The 22053-nt window shown below is 34.4% G+C and overlaps 1 protein-coding gene across 1 annotated transcript; it reads left to right on the plus strand.

Annotated features, from left to right (window-relative positions):
* Positions 1–38: 38 nt before the first annotated feature.
* On the plus strand, positions 39–18743 carry LOC143229522 (histone H2A.V). Its single transcript, XM_076461983.1, has 5 exons — positions 39–175; positions 307–384; positions 2151–2264; positions 14766–14895; positions 18310–18743. The coding sequence occupies exons 1-5, from the start codon at positions 173–175 to the stop codon at positions 18369–18371; spliced, it is 387 nt and encodes a 128-aa protein (XP_076318098.1). The 5' UTR covers positions 39–172; the 3' UTR covers positions 18372–18743.
* Positions 18744–22053: the final 3310 nt, after the last annotated feature.

Genomic DNA, 22053 nt, shown 5'->3' on the forward strand with positions numbered 1-22053 from the left:
TATTATTTTTTATTGTATTTTACACACAGTAACTAATATAGATTATTTATTTCTATGACGTCATACAATCATTTGCAGAATGGCTGAAAAGTGTTGCTGTCGAATGTCTATATGTCATTTGAGATAATCATACATGGTAGTGAGCAAGATAAAGTTACTTTAACAAATAATAATGGTAAATCATACTTCATTCTAATTCGTTAAGTTAAAAATGGTTTAATGCTTAACTAAGATTAAAAAAACGGTAAAATTGTAATAGACGAATACGGTATGTATATATATATATATATATTCTTTATTCTGTAGGCTGGAGGAAAAGCGGGAAAAGATTCTGGCAAAGCAAAAGCTAAAGCTGTTTCTCGTTCAGCAAGAGCAGGATTACAGGTAGTGGAATTATTTTTTTCAATTTTTGGATTTAGAAAATGAATGTCAGAAACTGAAATCTGTTTTCAATTATAATTTTTCGTATTTAAACAGTCCATTTAGAGCTGTTTACGTAAGATGTACTGTTTTAACGTCTCAACACAAACAGCTCTGTTTCAATGTCAGTGGAATAACGTGTATCTAATCTAGAATAACTTCACTCTATACGAGGATTTATATTGCATCAAAATGAAAACATTTTAATAACAGATTTATGTATTATTAAGCAGTTAATTCGAATAAGGGAATGCATTTATCAAAATTGAATTCGTATTCTACCATTCCTAAAAGTAAGATTGTAACTTTAATAACTGAAACTCAAAATGTAATAAGTCAATAAAGTCTTTGTTTAACTTATCGTTAGTAATTTATTATCTAGCCCATTGCAACTTAGTGCCATAGTTTTTTTAATAGGACTCTTATGAGCTGATGGGGGACATTTTTGTTGAAAAACAAAGAACTACTTCAGGTTTTTTCTTAATTTGATCTGAATTTTTTTGAACATTTTGTATTGACTAAAAATAAGGCATTTCCAACACTGTTGGGACTGCAAAAAGTGACTTGAAATGGTAAGGTGACTGAAATCTGTCAGCATGTCACAAACTTATCAGCAAGGCATAAGAAGCATGGAAGTTTCAAACTGACATGCAATGGTATTCAGGAACAATTTAGAACCACCTTAGTAGATTTTGTGCAGTAAATTGAATATATTATAGCTGTAGCTGCTTTCAAAATGTTCCTGTCTGCTCATCCTACTGCTTACTGTCTTGATGCTTTGGTATTCCGTAACAAATTACAGGTGAAATTGTTTGTATCTTAGTTGATAGCTAAACGTGAAAAGATGATAGTATAAATATAAAAAGTTGGCAGTTGCATAATTAGTGATGCAAGATTATAATTTTATTGATATATACTGAATTTACTCCCACAAAGTAGACCTTAGTGCTAGCTAGTAAGGTTTATCAATTAACAAAGAAAACTTATCTCGAAGTTGTCCAGAACTATCCCATTTGAAAGCTTCTGAATTGAGCTTTTAATATTCAACAAATTGCAGTGTAGAGACATCCCTCGTCTCTTGAGGGGCATGTTAAATTAATATCAAATCTTAAACAGCATTTTTCTGTAATTTTAGGTTTAATATTTTTGTTCTGTTTATATAAACTTTGTGATGTTAACTGTTGTTTGAGAATCAAATAAATTTATCATAAATACTTATTGACCTTACACCTAAATTCTGAATCACAAATGAATTATCAATCTAGAAGTGAAGTAAGACATTTCAATAATAGTTAATACAAAAGTATTTAACCTTTTTTAACATTTATTGCACTGATGTTATCATCAGGCCTTGTCTGCTTTTTCATAATTTAAAGGAACTATCTTAGTCTTCTGTATTAGGAATACAAGTAACAAAGCAGTTGAGTATAGTTATTGGTGTCAAACTTTCCTATATTATTTCATCATGGCCATTACTTGACAAAAGTCTACATGTATGTGTTTCTGCTAAGAAACTATTGAAACTCTTGGATTGATTGCCATAAAACTTAGCATATACTCTTAAGACTTTTTGGAGAGTGATGTAGAGAATTTGATGTTCATGTGTGATTCTGTTTTATCCATATTCAGCGATAAAATAGTCTATGCTTTTGATATTATTAAATCTTTCTCTTCCATTTTCTGCAATGTACTTTCCTTTTGGAAGTTTAATACATTAATTTCCATTCCAGTTTCCGGTTGGTAGGATTCACCGCCATCTTAAGAGCAGGACAACCAGCCATGGACGTGTAGGAGCCACTGCTGCAGTTTATAGTGCAGCCATCCTTGAATACTTGACAGCAGAGGTCTGTTCACTAGTTCTTTTCTGTTGGTGATTAACTCAGTTTGCTTTCAGGAGGTTAAGATACTAATATTTTTAGGGTACTATGTTACTTGGAATATGAGCATATGTTTTCTTCAGTGTAAATGTAAGCAAAACTCTTGAGTAAGAGTTAATTTTTAGTGTTTTGTCAGTATAACAGTGATTTCCAACCTTTAAATGTTGCATAACTCCAGTCAGCATTTGAGCTAATAGTGTATCCCTGATACACAAGACTGATTTATATTAATAACTCTGCTCACTCTTGCCACATAAATCTTTTACCACTATAGCTAATGCAATGAAATATGCATCAGCTACACCAGCTAAAATATTAAACTTATGTTAGTGGGTATGTTATAGCTGTTGAATGTAAATCTTTTATATCTGAGAATGTAACAATGATAACTTTGAGGTATCTGTTATCAAAGCTCAACCACACTATCAACATTTATACTACACACACACACACACACACTACATGACCAAAGGTATGTGGACACCCCTTCTAATTAGTGGATTTGCTATTTCAGCCACACCCATTGCTAACAGGTGCATAAAATCAAGCATTCAGCCATGTAATCTCCATAGACAAAAATTGGCAGTAGAATGGGTCATACTGAACAGCTCCATGACTTTCAACATGGCACTGTCTTAGGATGCCACCTTTCCAACAACACAGTTTGTCAAATTTCTGCTCTGCTAGAGCTGCACAGTCAACTGTTAGTGCTGTTATTGTGAAGTTGAAATGTCTAGGAGCAACAACACCTCAGCCTAGAAGCAGTAGGCCACAGAAGCTCACAGAATGGGACTGCTGAATGCTGAAGCAAGTAGTTTGTAAGAATTGTCTTTCCACAATTGCAACACTCACTACCAAGTTCCAAACTGCCTCTAGAAGCAATGTCAGCACAACAACTGTTCATTGGAAGCTTCGTGAAATGGGTTTCCATGGCTGAGCAGCTGCACACAAGCCTAAGATCACCATGTGCAATTTCAAGTGTCGGCTGGAGTGGTGTAAAGCACACTGTCATTGGATTCTGGAGCAGCAGAAATGTGTTCTCTGGAGTGAAGAATCATGCTTCACTATCTGACAGTCTGACGGATGAATCTGGGTTTGGTGGATGCCAGGAGAATGCTACCTGCCTGAATGCATAATACCAATTGTAAAGTTTTGTGGAGGAGGAATAATGGTCTGAGACTGTTTGTTATGGTTTGAGCTAGGATCTTTAGTTCCAGTGAAGGGAAATCTTAATCAGCATACAATGGCATTCTAGAGAATTGTGTGCTTCCAACTTTGTGGGAACAGTATGGGGAAGACCCTTTTTTATTTCAGCAAGGTTCATAAAGACATGGTTTGTCGAGGTTGGTGTGGAGGAATTTGATTGTCTTGCACATAGCTTTGACTTCAACCCCATTGAACACCTTTGGGATGAATTGTAACACTGACTACAAGCCAAGCCTTCTCGCCCAACCTCACTAATGCTTTTGTGGTTGAATTGGAGCAATTTCCTGTAGCCATATATATATAACCATAAAGTTTTCAAGCCATAAACCAAAACACATTTACATGAAATGTTTAAAAATATATATGATATGAGAAAAATGAAAAGTATTTTATTGTCAGGATTTTTTTTATGTTGTAAGTTAGTACAAGATTAGACATTAACTAACTAGTATGTATTATTGCACTGGCAATAATCATCAGAACTGTTTTACATACTTTACTACAATGCTGTAATACTTAACAATTCTCTAGTGGTCAAAATCATTTTTTTTTGCATGCCTGGATTGTTATCACAATATAAAGACAATATTGATTTGATTTCTTTTGACATTCACTTTCTTGAAGCTTGGGACACCATCATTACAGAATTCAGATATGACCTAAGGCCCTCTTTGACTGGATAAAATTATTCCTTCAGTGTCTTAAGAAATGGTTCTCCCATTAAATAAAAAAAACAAACCTTTAGACAGATGCAGGTTACCTATTCTGCACTAGCAATGCACTATAAACATACAGTAAGGGCAAATGGAAAACTAAACCAAAAAAATATCAAAATGTGTTGACAACTCATTGGGTGGTCCCTCAGTATTACGTGTATATTTATTTGTGTGGTTGAATTCTTATTTTCAAGGAAGACAACAAACAACTTCAGATAAAAGTTAATTTATTCAATTTGGTGTTTTGGCTCTTGCCTTTCACAGGGGTCAGCGAATGTCACAGGTACCAAACTAATTTTAAATTACAGTAAACAAAAAGAGAATAGAAGTACAACAACATAGAGGAGTAATACAAGTGAAGCATGTGAAAAGTATTGTTTAGTGGTTTAGAATTGTTGACCGTAATGGTAAAAGTTAAAAATTAAGAGAAAACATTTTAAAAAAAAGTATTATAGAGGTCAGGCATTGTACATGTTAATGGAAGGGCTTCTGGATTGAATCAAAAGAGATTCCTTAAATTTTATGTCAAGAGCTTGCAACTTTTGTTCAGTAAAGTATCTTATTGATTGCCCTGTGTGCTTTGATGTGATGTACAGTGGTGGTTTCTTTATTTTTTCAGGGATTTAGGTAATAAGTGGGCTAAGAATTATTCTACAGTAGGTGTGGTTGTCTTGCTCTTGGCAAGTCAACAACAAACAAGCAGCACATATGCCTCTTGATTTAAAGTAATATTTTCAAAACAAGTTAAATGTATTCACAAAAATTCTTTATGTTAGAGTTAACTCTGATATCTCACCACGTACAGGAATCCACACTGAGGGGACCTCCCAGGGAAGGTTCTGTTCTTTCAGATTACCTCCTCTGGGATCTAAACATCCACCTACGTGTTTGCCTTGTGTGGCGACCTTGAAGGGGAGGAGAGGATCCTGGTGGTTGAGGGGTCCAACCCTAACACACCACTTTGGCCTTGAATTCCTGTAGATGGGCAGTCTTTGGGTGGCCCCCCTTGGGTCAGTCGGCTGGTCCACTTGGGCTAGAGTCAACCAAGTACCAGTGTTGGAAGTTTTCAACGGGTGTTGTAGACATTGTGTCTGATGCTGGTGTTTGGGTATATTGCTCACAAAACCCTGGCATTGCTGCAGTGTCCTTGCTTGACATTCTAGTGCATCCCCTCATAGGGCTCCATGGTGGGTAGGGTCAGTGGGCACCGAAATTTTCCTTTTTCCTATGGATCCTCCAAACAAAAATTTAAATAAAATAGTGAAAAAACAGTCAATAGGTAAACGATCACGTCTTGAACACTCTGATCAGCAGTTTTCAACATCTGTATCACGAGTTGTATGTACCTCATTTTCTCATCCTACGTTCTCTTTCAGAAAAACCATTAGGGAAAATGTCCCCTTTTTTATTCAGAAGGGGCTGGAGGGACTTGCTGGCTCTCCAAAGTCAGTAAAGAAGCTACGATCTGGAGACATATTGGTTGAAACATCCACACCCCACAACAGTGAACTCCTCTTGAATTCAAAGGCAATTGGGGATATACCTATTGATGTTACACCTCATACTACTTTGAAGAGTTATTGCTGAGAGGGATTTGAAGAACATCCCCCGAGTCAGAGATTCTTGCTGGTTTCTCCACTCAAGGAGTTTCTGCAGTGAGGTGCATCTCCACTCACAAAGATGGAGTTGCACTGCTGACAAATATCCTTGTTTTGACGTTTTCATCACCATGTGCACCTGCCACAATCAAGGCAGGTTATCTTAATTGCAGGATATGGCCGTACATTCCAAACCCTCTCTGATGTTTCCAGTGACAGACGTTCGGTCACTCAAAGACGTCATATCGTGGTTTCTTGACATGTGCTCGTTGTAGTGGCAAGGACCACGGTGCCTATTAGTGTGAAATGGACCCACATTGTGTCAATTGCAATGGTTCTCACCCTTCGTACTTTCATTCTTGCTCTAAATGGTTGGAGGGAAAAGAGGTGCAGCGTTTAAAAACGACTCGTAACATTACTTATTCTGAGGCTTGAAAATTGCTGTCCTCCACTTCATCTCGGACATATGCTGCTGCACTTCATTCCACAACTACAGTGGGAGTGCAGACAGATCTCTCTGTGCCTCTAAGAGAATTGTTCTTAAAACAAATGAAAAGCCTTTTGACCTCCATGGTTAAAAAAGTTGATGAATTAACTTCTACACCCATCTCTGTTCCTCCCATACATTCCAACAAACCCCAAGATCCACATCCTTTTGTTCCAGGTACAGGCATTTCTTCGGATACATCTCTTTCTCTCACCCCAAGATGCAAAACAGTCATTTGTTTGTGTCCTCAGTCACTGGAATCTCCTTCCAACACAAAGACCTACTCCATCAAACCAGGGCAGGATCCATGGAGGTTGATAGACCTCCCCCCAAATAAGGATAGTAAGGAAAAAAGATGTGGTCATAAACAGAAAGGTTCTCCAGCCAATTCATTGACACATCATTAAAAATGGCCACCTTGATACAATGGAAGTGTAGAGGTTTACGATCTAATCTGGATGATGTCAAAACACTGATTGCTTCCTACCATCCTGTATGTCTTTCCTTACAGGAAACATTTCTGAAACCTGCGATACAGTCACCATTCGGCAGTTTTCTCTGTACAGAAATGACAGGCTGTGTGATGGAGGGGTGGCACTGTTGGTTGATCATCATGTGCCCACCCTGTCTTTGTTGCTCAACACACCTTTGGAGGCCGTAGCCATCCGTGTTTTCTTGGGTCATACCATCACTGTTTGTTCTCTCTACCTGTGATCTGGACAGATATTTGATCAATCAGACCTTGATGCTCTCATTGAACAGTTGCTGTCTCCCTTTCTAATCCTGGAGGACTTTAATGGACATCATCCCCTCTGGGGAAGTGCTGATATTGATAGGAGGGGTTGCTCTGTAGAGCGTATGCTCTCTGATCACAACCTTCCTTTTTTCAATACTGGTTCTTCCACTTATTTTCATGCACCTAGTCAGTCCTTTACTGCTATTGATCTCTCAGTTTGCTCCCCTTCATTATTCTCTAATTTTTCATAGATGGTTGACAATAATCCATGAAGCAGTGATCATTTTCCTATACTTTTGAGAGAGACTAGCTGTGTCGATGCCACCCAACCTGCGTGCCCTGGTGGAAGCTGGATCAGACAGACTGGTCAACTTTCACTGCTCTCGCAAAACTTGATTCTTCCATCAATAAACGACTATGTGGCAGCAGTAACTGACTGTGTCATACAAGCAGCTGCTCAGTGTACTCCTAAAACCTCAACACATTTTCCACTATATCCTTGTCCGTGGTGGAATCCTGTCTGCCACATGACACGGAAGGCTCAAAAATGGGCCTGGGATACTTTCCGTAGATATCCCACACTTTCAAACCTCATCACTTTCCAGTGGGCCCATGCACATGCTGGGTGGGTAAGACGTCAATGCCAGAAGGAATCTTGGATTAAGTTCACAACCAGCATATCTTCTACCACCAGTTCCAAAGTCATGTGGGACAAGATTTGAAAGGTCAGTGGGCCCTACACTTCTGTTCCCCTCTCGATCTTACTCTCTGATGGCCAAGAAGTATTTTCTTGCCCTGGATCATATTGAAGCTAAGTAGTACTCCAACTGCACTATTTATACTGACTCGCTTAGTTCTCTACTGGCTCTGGAATTGCTTCACATTAGTTCACACCCTGTTCTTGCTGATATTCAAAACCGACTGGCCCATTTCACTTTAACATCTACTTTTATCCAGTTTTCCTGGACACTGCATCATGTTGGTATTCATGGGAACGAGCTTGCAGACACGGCAGCTGAATCTATCTGCTCTGGCACTGTGCCTATTCCATACATGGACTGTGGTGCTGTATTCAAGGCTCGGCTCCGTGCCATCTGGCAGTCGACTTGGATTGAGCAACATGAAAACAAGCTTTTCCAAATAAAACCCTGTATTGGACTTTGGCCATCTTGCTTCCATAAGGATCAGAAGGTTGAAGTTGTTCTTACTAAACTACACATTGGTCACAGATTTTAACTCTTAGTTTTCTTTTATCTGAAACTGATGCACCGGTGTGTAGTCTATGTAACACTCAAATCACTATAAGCAACATTTTGCTTTCATGCCATCATTACGAATCTGAACGATGGCACCATTTTAAACATGTTCTGTCCCAAGGTTTGTCCATAACATTAGACAGTGTTATTGGTGACGGTGACACTGTCCACCTTGATAAAGGTTTTAATTTTTTAAAGTCCATTAATCTTTAAGTGTTTTATATTTATTATTTATTCATTAAACCTTTTTTATTGTGGTTCCCTTTTAAGAATCACATTCTCTCTAGTTTGATTTTAAATTAGAAAATGGTTGTGACATTAAATAACTCGACGCCAGGACTGGAAAGGCCAACTTCAGGTGACTAACACTGCTGTTTGAACTACCCGTTCGTCATCCTGGCGAGTTATTATTACAATTTTGCTGCATGTCTTTTAAAACTTTTTATTAATTTACTTTTTGATAATGGCTGTAATGACACATAACCCTGAACCAGGACTGGAAAGGCCAACTTTAGGTGACTGACAGTGGTTCTTGTACTTACCTGTTAGGTAACCTGGCAAGATATCATAACCTGGCAGGTTTTGGTAATTACCATTATGCAACAGAAAGTCCTTTACAACTTACTGTAGTTTCTCTCCTAACATTATAGACTGGATGTCAACATTGGTTTTATGCTATTTATGTTTTTACATGCTGTTTTGTTTTACCTTCATTTACTTATATGAATTTTACTACATTTACTTTACTTTTACCTTTTCACTGGATGTTTGGTAAGTTATTATTACAATTTTGCTACATGTCTTTTAAAACTTTTATTACTTTTTGATAATGGCCATAATGACACATAACCAGGACTGGAAAGGCCAACTTCTGGTGACTGATGGTGGTTCTTGTACTTACCTGTTAGTCTTCCTGGTGGGTTATGATAATTATCATTATGCTACAGAAAGTCCTTTACAACTTCTCTTGCTGTGGTTTCTCTCTTAACATTGTAGACTAGATGTCAACGTTGGTTTTATGCTATTTATGTTTTTAAATGCTGTTTTGTTTTACCTTCATCACCTTTTGTGAATTTTACTATGTTTACTTTATTTTTACCTTTTTACCGGACGTTTGGTGCAGATAGCCTTGCTGGTTTGTGCCATAAAACACTAAATGAACCAACCAACCAACCAGCCAGATAAATTACTTTTGAATCAAACTGATAAGACAAAGTATTTTTCTGTATTCTTATCATAATAGTATATATGAATAATTCACTTATGCTATTCTGTGGGCTACCACAGTCTTATTCTTAAATGCAAATACTTTTCATCAATGTCCACACAGGTTGGTTCACATACTCTCAAAATGGATTCCTGTACATGATGAGGGGACCACCAAGAAAAGGTTATGTTCTTTCAGTTTACCTCTTGAGATCTAAACATCCACTCCTGTTTGCTGTGCATGGCAACCTGTGAAGGGGAGGAGAATATTCTGGTGGTTGAGGGGTCCAACCCCAATACATCACTTTGACCTTGAATTCCTGTAGACAAGCTTTATGTTGATGACTTCCAGATCTTGTGTCAGTTGCTAAGCATGAGGTTTACTGAGTGGCAATTTCAGACTACTCTCAGTTGTTTGTTGGAGTGGACCACAGCAAACAGTTTTATTTTTCTTTCTCTAAAACTGTTTGCATGCACTTTTACCACCAACAGGGTATTAACCCTGATCTCAGGCTCCATCTTGATGGTGATGTTCTTTTGTGGTCCCTGAAGCAAAGTTCTTGGGGCTACCTTAAGTATACCTTCATTCCACACAAGTAGTTACGTGTCAAGTGTACTGAACATCCTTTGTGTTTGTCCTCTTTTCCACCTCTTGGGGGCAGATTAATGTTGTATACTGAAGTTTTATTGTTCCCTCATAGTGCTATAACTTTTGATAATGCATGTCTATCTTTGCAAAATTTGGTAGTCTTTTAGTAAATATTACAAGTGTTTTGAATTTAAATATTGGATTATTTAATGAAATATTTTTACTGAAGATTTGTTTTTAAAAATAGTCTTGTCATTGCTCTTTTACTTGAGCAATGGATCTGTGATTCTGACAAGACCTTGTCCTTGAAAATGTTAGACCCCTTTCACCATCTGAGGGTTCAGCTCTGCATGGGGGCTTTCTGCACTTTTATAGTCCAAAGCTTGTACACTGAGTCCCACAAATCTCTTCCTCATCTCTGTCATTTGTAACTTTCTTTGCAGTATGTCATCAAGCCTCAATCCTTACCAAAGCATTTCACCATGGGTTATTACCATCCCTACCTGTAACCTTTCTTTGAGTCATCTTAGGAAGTTGGATACTCCTGATTTGAAGTGCTATCTTCTATTTGCTGAACATCTTTCGAACCATTCTTCTATTCCCATTTATACGGATGGTTCAAAATCAGATGACTGTATGGGATCTGCCATGGTTTGTTGTGGTTCAGTGGTTACACACAGTATACCTTCTACAGTTTCCATGTTCACTGCTGAGTTGGATGCCATTTCTCTTGCTCTGGATCATGTAGAAGCTATGTAGTACACCAACTGTACTATTTATACTGACTCTCTTAGCTCTCTACTGGCCCTGAAATTCTTTCACATTTGATCTCGCCCTGTTCTCATTGATACTGAAAACTAACTGGCCCATTTTTCTGGATACCAGACCGTGTCAGAATTCATAGGAACGACCTCACTGATATCACAGCTTGGTATGTATGCTGTCATATTATCACTGCCTTGCTTGTCCAATATTTGAATTATAGCCCTGTATTCAAGACTTGGCATCATACCAGTTGGTAGTTAACTTTAAGTGAGCAATGTGATGAGCTTTTCCAGATCAAACTGTCTGTTGCTCTTTGGCCTTCCTTTTTCCATAAAGATTAGAAAGAGGAAGTTGTCCTGGTTAGGTGACACATCAGTCACAGTTTTTAATTTGTTTTCTTTTATCTGGGACTGATGCACCACTCAAGTCACAGTAGTCCACATTTTACTGTTGTGCTGGCATTAGGACTCTGAACAATGGCACCATTTTAGATATTGATTTACCCCTGACACTGGATAGTGTCAGAGGCGATGGATGATTTATCCAAATTTTGGCCATTGTTTTTTTAACTTGATTTCTTTTTATAAAGCAACTAGGCTATTTGCTTTATGCCAATAAATGTTGAACAACTAAACTGATTGCTTTAGAACACTCTTAAATCATCAAAATATTCTCTCTATTTTTATTAACCCTTTCACAATGGGCTCAGTGTAATATATGAGTTTTACACATTTGCACACATTAAGTATTGGTGCTATAACTTTTGATAATGCATGTGTATCTTTACAAAATTTGGTAGTTTTTTAGTAAATATTACAGGTGTTTTGAATTTAAGAATTGGATTATTTAATGAAATATTTTTACTAAAGATTTGTTTTTAAAAATAGTCTTTTTCCTTACTAGTCTTGAGTGCAAAGTGATTTCATGTTATGATTAAAAAACTATTCTTCATCCCCAAAATCTCAGTTACTATCTGAAACCTCCTAAATACATTTTAAATGCTTGTTTTCAGTAAAACTTTATATTTTACATTATCTTCTATGCTCTAACTATATGGGGTCTGTCACTTGACCAACCTGATAGCCATCATAAAAAAACAAACAAACATGTATATATATTGTATTTTTTTGTGCTAGAAAAATACATATCATAACACAAAAATACAAATGTTTATTCTAAATAGCTAAGTTTCATGCTGTATATTTATCATTTTTATTGTATTGACTTTCCAGTTTTGCATAGCTGACATTACATAGCTTGCACTGAAGAGGTGACATTTTAAGCTGTTGATTGGTTATTCACATGTCATATATTGAAGTATGTATGTATAAAGGACCATTTCCAAAAGGGGTAAAAGGTGAACAAGGCTGCCATGTTTGATTCAGTACATAAGCCATATCTCAACAAAATGAAAAGACAAGTTTTTTATTTTATATTCTGACTTGTCAGTATTAGTAGAGTTACTAATTTGAACAAAATTATAGACTTAGTATTTTTGTATCACAAACATCTAATTTAATATAGTGTTGCATTCAATGTACCACATGACTCACCAAAATCTGTATTTAAATGTGTTCTTTTAATTAATATTTACATTTAAAATTAAGAAATTAATTCATATAATATTAAAGTTTGAATTATAATCTTCAATTTAATTCCAAACTTATTGACATAAAGTTGTAAAATAGTAATTCAATAAAATTTTAAATACATGTCAATAAATGTGATGACATGGCTTTTGAACCCTGACCTGTAACAAAAGAATTAGTGTAAAACTCCCTTTAAAATATACCCATAATGGCTATACACTTGCAAGCTACCTAATTTCACATTTTCTAACTAAACTTTGCTTTTTTAAATTTCACTTCTTACTGTTAACTTGTGCTCACATGCCACTTATATAAGTCTTCAAAATAATGAAGATTCAAGTGATGTGATGTCAACAACATTAGTCAAATCTGAGCAACAATGAATTGCAAACACAACGTACCACTCTTATCAAATTATACAACCAAAATTGTTATAACTTATCACCTTTGAATTAATTAATTACTCTCTTGGTATGAAAACTAAACAATCATCAAATATTAATTCACAAAATAAATAAATTGATAATATAGTAGATAATTTTGTATATCTAACGGTTGTCAAGATTACTTTAAAAAGTAATAATGAATAAAATTTTATTCACTTTTGTGGTGAATTAAATGTGATTTAGATTTACAACATTGAAATCTTCTCCGTAAAGCTCTCACTTTATTTCTGAAGATCTTTAGTTTATTATTCCACCAGTGGACATGTTTGTATCCATAATCCTTTGTTATTTTTATTCCTTGAATTGTTTAAACAAATCTCTTTAACCTTTTGAGTAATTTTTAATAAATAATTATCAGTATTATCTTCATTGATTACCTCATCTTTAATCTCATTTATACATTCTCTTACTTCCATTTGGAGATCCAACCAATTAGGTTTACTAATATTTATAAATTCATTTATTTTTATATCAAAATTTGAAAAATGCAGTTCTAGCATATTATGATCACTATTAGTAATGTAATCAGTAACTTGAAAATGAATATCAAATTCATTATTATACTTTATCATGGCCAAATCAATCAAGCTTTCCCCTCTAATTGAGGAAAAACTTGGTATAGAATCGGAATTATTAAGTAATATAAATTCATTTAAACCCATAAAATTAGTAACCGAGAGCCCCTATCATCAAGCGGCCACTGGCCCCAAGCTTCCAACTTAGCATTGAAGTCACCTGATGTTAAAATAATTTCATTATTATATTTTCTAATAAGGTTTTGTAACCTATTAAGGTCATCATCAATGACTCCCAATAGGGAGCAATAGATACTAGTCACAATCATGTTAAGATTTCCATAAGTAATTCTAATACAAACCAGTGAAATAGTGGGTTTTAAGGCTAAGGAAGCCACAGATAAAATGGACATTAATGCTGAATTTGGCTATAGTAAAAAACAAATTAAAACAAAATTAAGTAATGAATTATTGATTAATTGGCAGCAGAAGTGGGACGATGCCTCTGTTGGAAGATTTACTTGTAAATATTTTAATAAAGTAAATTTTAATAGATGTAAGGGAGATTTTTATATGAATCAAATCTTAACAAATCATGGGGTTTTCCCAGATTATCAAGTGAGATTTCATAGAAAATCTAGTTTATATCTCTGTGGAGAGATGGGAACACAATAACATATAATTCTATATTGTAAAAATTATGAATATATAAGAAATAAATATTTTCATGAAAATTATCTTAATTGGGAGTTTAAAAATTTACTATTAGATGTGGGAGCAGTAAATGGTATTAGATGTATTATTTCTGCTGTTTTGGAAAAGTTATGTTGAAATTTGTTTATTTCTCCTTGTTTTTGTTTGATACTAAGTATGTAACTTTGTTATAATACATTGTAATAATTTTGTATATTGTAAAAAAATAAAAAAATTATTGCTAGAATTATTGTATTATAAATAAGAGAAAAAAGCTGGATTTGGCAACAAATCTTCAAGACAGAGGAAGTCTTATTGTTAGAAAAGTTAGGTTTTATTAGTTCAATTTGCCCTACTGGCCGGGTTTGTGTGTTTTGATATTTGAGTGATTATTGGGCAGCATTTCTTCGCAGCAATCTAATCATTCTTTGAATACCCCATTAAGGGGTGCAACAATAGTATTTTTGGTTGGTTTTAAAAGGAATTATGGAATATTCTTAGTGATTTGATAATAATATTGCCTTTGGCATTTTAAATCTTAGTACCAGAAAATGATAAATGGAGAATTTTTTTGTTTTATTTTCTCTTAATGCATATGTGAGATGTTACATTTTAATTGATTTTTTTTCTGTTTATGTCCTATGTTCTGTTATTCTCATACTTTAGGTTTTAGAGTTAGCTGGAAATGCAAGTAAAGATCTCAAAGTAAAGAGAATAACCCCAAGACATCTTCAGTTGGCCATCAGAGGAGATGAAGAATTGGACTCCCTTATTAAAGCAACAATTGCTGGTGGTGGTAAGTAGATATGTTATTCATTTGCACTTGATGTATTAACATAGAAAAAAATGAGCTCAAATACATGGCTTATAATTAAGTTTTATAGATACATATTTGAAAGTGTACTATAAAAGGTGTTAGCCAGTGTTTGATTTGAGAGTGAATGGATTGAGGTACCATTCCCATTGTAAATAAGTATCAGTTGCAATCACATGCATGTAGGAACATTTCAAGAGTGGGATTTCACTAAGTGATAAATTTCACTATAAGCACGTGTGTACATCTGCAGTTGTACTATTTTCCCTGTTTCAGATATTATCTTCCTCAACCATTAGTAAAATGGTAAAATTGGTTTTCAGTTTGTAATATTTTTATTCAGAAATTGTCAGAGCTTAATGTTGGTCCAGTCAGTGACTGAATCAACGAGCTAATTAAATTTGTGGTGTGTGTGTACATGAAAGGTGGGTGAAGTATTAATATAATGTGCTTTATGATATTCACAGGGTTCTATTCCCTCTTCTAAAATACAGTTTAAATTGTTATTTTGTGGTTATCAGTCTGCAGGTGAGTTGCAATGTCACACTGAAGATTGATGAACCTAAAAATATTAACAGTTTAAACTGAGATGCTGATCATTAACATTTTAATTGTAGAAGGTAAAGAGAATATGACAGTCTGACACAGTCGTGTTTTGTTATTATGTTAAAGAAATGCATTTTGGATATTTTTCAAGAATTGAAGAAAGAAAACTGTCTTTAAAGTGGAAAAATAAATTATATACAATAAAGATCAGTTGTGTTCATGCTTCACCAACACATACTTTAAATTTATACTGTGGGGATGATCTCATCTCTTCAAACTTGTTTAGCTATTTTTTCTTGCACATCTGCCTGAGAATTTGCATCCCACTAGCCTTGAACTAATTCTCACATGATTGAACATGAAATGATTTTGTGCATGATAACATCTTCAGGGATGGGGAGCTTAACTTCAAGGCCAGGAGTTCCAGAGTTCTTGGACAGATGACATACGTCTACCCTCTATACCAATGTTTTCAAACTTCTTACAGTACATTGGGCAGTGGTTCAACATCAGCTTCTTTTGAAGGAGAAAATTGTCATGATACATTCTTACAATACCATGGTGATATATAAGCATTCTTTTCAAGGAGGCACACATTTTACACCCTTGTTTTTGTACTTTGAATCTTCTTTACTGAGCTCATTCCTATCATATTAGTCTTTTAGTGTGCCATGTTTTAGAAAAAACAAATTTAACTGCAGATCATTTGTCTCAACCCAACTGGATCCTTCCAATGGAATGGATGCTCCATTATGAGGTTTATCAGTGTATTTGCTCTTAGTTTGGATGTTCAACGATTGATGCCTTTGCAACTCAGTGGAATTCTCATCTAAAGTTGTTTTGGTCTCTGATACTTAATCCACAAGCATTGGTAGTAGATGTGTTCAGTCTGGACTGGTCAGGTTTATATCTGTATACCTTTCCCTCCAATTTGGCTATTGCCCCACCTCCTGGCTATGGTTCAGATGCTTTCTGAAGAGAATTAATCTAGATAAAACTTGTTCTAGCCTATCCACCAATTCAATGTGGGATTTTAGCTTAAACTGTGTGCCTAAATGAATTATTGTCTTAGAAGGTAACTGTTTCTTTATGTGAAAATTTATTTTTGATGGTTATTTGCCTCCTTGCACATTCTCACCTATTCCTCTTACTTCCAGTGCACTTATTTTCTTTGCCTTGTCAAAGAATGAAGTTACTATGAGGACAAGTGCATAGAGGGAGTTATTGCTCTCTTAACAGTGGAGAGCTTTTGTTGCACGATGATATTATTATGCACCAGCACTTTAAATAATGTGAAATTAAGTATGAGTTGCCTCAAGGCTAGTAGCATACAAATCTCTTGGGCAGATGTCATGAAAAATAGTTAAACTGTGTGAAAAGGTATCTATTGGAAATGGATTTTCATATCATAAAAATGTTAACTCTTTTGCCTCTGCCTCTGTACTAGATGAATCCAAAACAATATCACAAGTTAACATCTGTTGTAAGCTGTATTTTTAATGTAGTTTGTTAACTGAATGAGTGTAGAATGTGTTTACTCTGTGATGTCAAGCTCTTCCTGGTATATTCAAAGCTACATTATAGTTATAGGGTACTTAGGAAATGTGTAGAGATATTGAGAAAGCAATTTGCCTTTTCCCCCTGCATTTTTAAACATATCAATCATATTCATTCATAATCCTACATTGTTACCAAGAGTTTAAAATACTTAAAGCTAGCGATATTTCATGTCTTTCAAAACAGTAATTCATGCAGTAGTTCTGTTCTGAATCCCCTTAATAAAATAATTCTGCTCTCACAAAAGAAAGCTTTAATGGGGTATCCTAAAAAAGTAACATACTGTATAAAATAAAAACAACATATTTATTCCCTTTGTTTATAATATACTGTTTTTTAGTTTACTTAACAGAGGGAAGGATGTTTTACAAAAGGTCACACACTAACATTCTATCTTCTTTTCAGGCCTGATACTTTTTTCAGACATGTTACTAGTTCTTTAAACTTATTAATGCTAAAACAATCTTGTAATCCAGATCATTTTCTGAGTGTATCCAAATATTTGAAATTAAAACGTGTCACCTCTAACCATTGAATTTAACCTTTATATTAGTATTAATTGAATAGCAAGAAGATATACAAAGGCTGTAAAATTCCAGTCGTCAGTGGAATGTCTAATTTCTTCAAAAAAATCTAAACTAATTTTTTTTTTTACTCGTGGATATTTTAGTATTTGAACCAATGAGAAAATAAACCCCCACTACCTTTGATAATTATTTACCTTCATTGGCTGTTAATTAACTTTTGGATTTTAAATTTTTATCCCACAACATGAGCCAGCAAAACAATTTCTTGACTTAAACTCCAGCCAAGTGTTTATTTAATCCTTTTCTACTCAAAAGTTTTTTGCTGTTAATTGTTAACTCTTTTCAATCAGGTCAAAGGTCATGTCATCACATTTATTGACGTGCATTCAAAATTTTATTGAACTACTCTTTTATGTCAGTGAGTTTGAAATCAAATTGTATATTATATGTTTAACTAATAATTGGTTTCCCAAATAATATTGAAGAAATATTTTACATTAAATTTGTTCTATTTCAATTTTAATGTCAATGTTGAATTATTCTGTAGTAGAAAATATTTATCATAACTAAATTTTGAAACTATGTAACTAGCAAGCTTGTTATTGTAAAAGATTTGGAGTTTAATAAAATTACAGCATTAAAACCCTTAATTTTAAAAGGGCAACTAGTTTTTTTAAAAGAAAATATTTGCTGTAGTGCAGTATATTCAACCTGAGTGAATGTAGCTGAAATTAGTTGTGCTCATATCAATTATTTTATTTTTCAGGTGTAATTCCCCATATCCACAAGTCCCTTATTGGCAAGAAAGGATCTCAGAAAACAACTTAGGTGTTTCACAATGTACAACAGTTATTTTTATTTTTACTTGTAATGTTTACATGTTAATGTTTACATTATTATTCATCTAGTGTCATTATACAGCATACTTTTCAGTATTTTTGGATAATGGTTATTATGACTTGTACCTGCACATCCCTTTCTCTATTCATAGTTCGTACTCAAAGTGTAAAAATGTTTTACATATGTCATTATCCATCACTTTTGTAACTAGTGTGATTTACAATGGTGCATAATTTGGTGTTCACAGCTCAAACTTTTGTGGATCGTATAAATCAGTTTTTGTTGTATTAAACAAATGTTTAAATATTCAGTGTAGATTTGTTACTCTATACAAATAATAAAAATTTGAATTCTAAGAAATTTTCATTTTTCTATTTTATAAATAAATATGCACTTTTCACCAGGGTTAACAAAAGTTAAAACTTAAGTCCAAAAGCACATTAAAATAGGTTTTTACAGTTAGTTATTCTTACAAAAAACATTTTTCATCCTTAATGATTTCAGTATACAAGATTAATTTTTAAACATTATAAATTTAAATAAAATTGAATTAATTTTTAAAATATTTTGACACTTTACAGAAACAAAAACAAACTTGAATATAAGTCAGTGAACTTAAATCTGAGTTAATTATTAAACAAAATCCACCAAACAATTTAATCTAAATAATCAAACTGATTACTGTAAATAAAAATAATTTTCATCAGAGTTGTCTGAAATACAAAGCAGAAACAATCATGCTTTCAAAATAGAGGGACTTCTACCAATAAAAATTAGAAATCTGAAACATATAACCATGTGAAACTTAGCAATACCAGTCTCTCTAAAATAATTATTCAACCCAGAGAAGACATATGACAGAAAGAGGTAACAGTAAAATAATGTGGTATACAAATACGTCATACATGCAGATTTTACATGACTTGTAGTTCTTGTTAAAGAAAGCTATTAAACATATCTTATTTTTGCTACCTCTGTTCCTTTATCACTCTCTAGGAGATGCCTGTAGAAATATCACTGTAATATTTCACATAGACCCGGCATGGCCAAGCATGTTAAGGCGTGCGATTCATAATCTGAGGGTCGCAGGTTCGCATCCCAGTCGCGCCAAACATGCTCGCCCTTTCAGCCGTGGGAGCGTTATAATGTGACAGTCAATCCCACTATTCGTTGGTAAAAGAGTAGCCCAAGAGTTGGCGGTGGGTGGTGATGACTAGGTGCCTTCCCTCTAGTCTTACACTGCTAAATTAGGGACGGCTAGCACAGATAGCCCTCGAGTAGCTTTGTGCGAAATTAAAAAAAAACACTTTCACATTGTATAAGCAGTGAATTTTAATGGTAGAACATTTGATGTTCGAGGTTACAGCCTTACCAAAGTTTCAAAGACAAATATTTAAACGTGTAGTGCTAGTTACTCTGGGTGAATGCAATATTTTTTGTAAAGTAGTGAATGTTGGATTTAATAGGTTGAAACATGATCTCGAAAAATACAGTAAAAGTAAAAGTTTATCATCTCAAAAAAGCAAGTGTACATACATTGTATTTGTGTTAAGTATAAATACAATAAGGTTTGTTCATTTCGTATTTTACTTTGTGTCCAGTCTTTTTAATTCGTGTATTTCACAAATAAGTTGTTTAGAGATGTAGCATTGCTCCGTAGTAAATATGCTGATTGAATCTCTTGTTAATTTGGAGACCTATACTACTGTTATAAGGTTAATTCGGCTTTATTTGAATATTTGACAATATTATTTGAAATGCACACAAGAAAAAGAAAGAAATTTAAAACCGAAACATCCTAATGTAATTTAAGTAACTACGAACGCGGCATTCGCCATTGGACAGCGGTAAGACCAGATTTACAACGCTAAAATCAGGGGTTTGATTCCCCTTGGAGTACTCAGCAGATAGCACAATGTGGCTTTGCTCTAAGAAAACACACACACACGAACATAACAGGTATTATTATGATAATTAAAATGTAACGACTAGTTCATTAGTATTGCGTAATAAATGTCATGGTGCGTTTTTGTTTGTGGAAACCCAGCATGGCCAGGTGGTTACGGCGCTCGACTCGTAATCTGAAGTTCACGGTTTCGAATCCCCGTCACACGAAACATGCTCGCTCTTTTAGCCGTGGGTGGCTTTTATAATGTTTGGTCAATTCTATTATTCGTTAGTAAAAGAGTAACCCAAACTTTGGCGGTGGGTAATGATGACTAGCTGCATTCCTTTTAGTCTTTCGATAATAAATTAAGGACGTTTAGCGTAGATAGCCTTCGTGTAACTTTGCGCGAAATTCAAAATAAACAGATATTTTTTGTGGAATTACGCACAAAGCTATTCAAACGCAAGTTGCACTAGCCGTCCCCAATTTTGAAGTGTTATTCTAGAGGGAGCTAGTCAACACAACCCACTGCCAACTTTTGAGCCATACTCTTTTTCCAACGAATAGTGAGGAGAGGGGTTAACCGTAACATTATAAAGCCCCCATGGGTGAAAAGGATGAGTATACTTGGTGATGGGACTCGTACTCAGATTGTGAGTAGAATGTAACTGATAACATACATTACACTATTTTGTGATTAAAATTATAAATTAAAAACTAGAACATTGAAAGGAACCAGTACAGGGGTGGATCCAGGATTTTCATAAATGAGGGATTCAAAATTTGTTAATTTATAATTGCTATTATGATACAGTAAAATTGCCTGTCACTACATTTATTTAGCTTTGTCACAAAAGTAGTAATATTTGTATTATTAATAAAACAAATATATCAAAACATTTTACATTTATTTCAACTAAATGATTTATTAAACAAAAAATAATTTGTACACTAACACATATATGTACAAAATCACATAAAATAAAACACAATGTCATTTCACTCATGATAAAATAAAAAATTAATATTTTGGAAGATCTTTCACAGATGTTAACACAATGTAATCATGAATCTTATTTACATAATCCATTATACACATATAAAAACACCCAGACAATAACCTGCTTTTGTGGTTATTAATAAATATTTAGCATACTACTTCTAAATCAGTTTTCATCACATTATTTATGCTTAACAGGATAAGTACAGAAAGTCAATCTTCACCCATGATGCTTTTTAAGAACGTTTCGACTTTACGTAGGCATAGTTCAGCTTCACAGATGTCAACAGGAAGAGTACTCTTAAGTTGGTTTCATGTTCTGACATTTGAGACAACACCATCATTTACATGTTGAAGACAGTTTATCATATTAACCAAACAAATTATATTTGATGTCCTTCTTTTTGTAATATCTGCTCCATTTCTTTACTTCAGGCAAAATACTGTCCTCGGTATCTACAATTATTTCTGGAACTAGAGAAAGCCCCCCAGTGGGTCAGCTGTGTGTCTGTGGACTTATAACGCTAAAATCCGGGTTTAGATACCCGTGGTGGGCAGAGCACAGATAGCCCATTGTGTTGCTTTGTGCCTAATTCAAAACAACAACTAGAGAAAGAAATTCTACACCACATCAACTTTCTTCTATGTAAAATCGATGTTTCATCTCTTTAGATAACTGGTAACAGAAAGTGAGAACAAAATATCTAAAAAAATATTCCTTGACAGAAATGCTTGGTGTATCAGAAAGATGATAGATTGCCTTGAGCGCCGAAATATTTGTG

The sequence above is a fragment of the Tachypleus tridentatus genome, chromosome 10 (genome assembly GCF_004210375.1).
Source record: "Tachypleus tridentatus isolate NWPU-2018 chromosome 10, ASM421037v1, whole genome shotgun sequence".
NCBI lineage: Eukaryota > Metazoa > Arthropoda > Merostomata > Xiphosura > Limulidae > Tachypleus > Tachypleus tridentatus.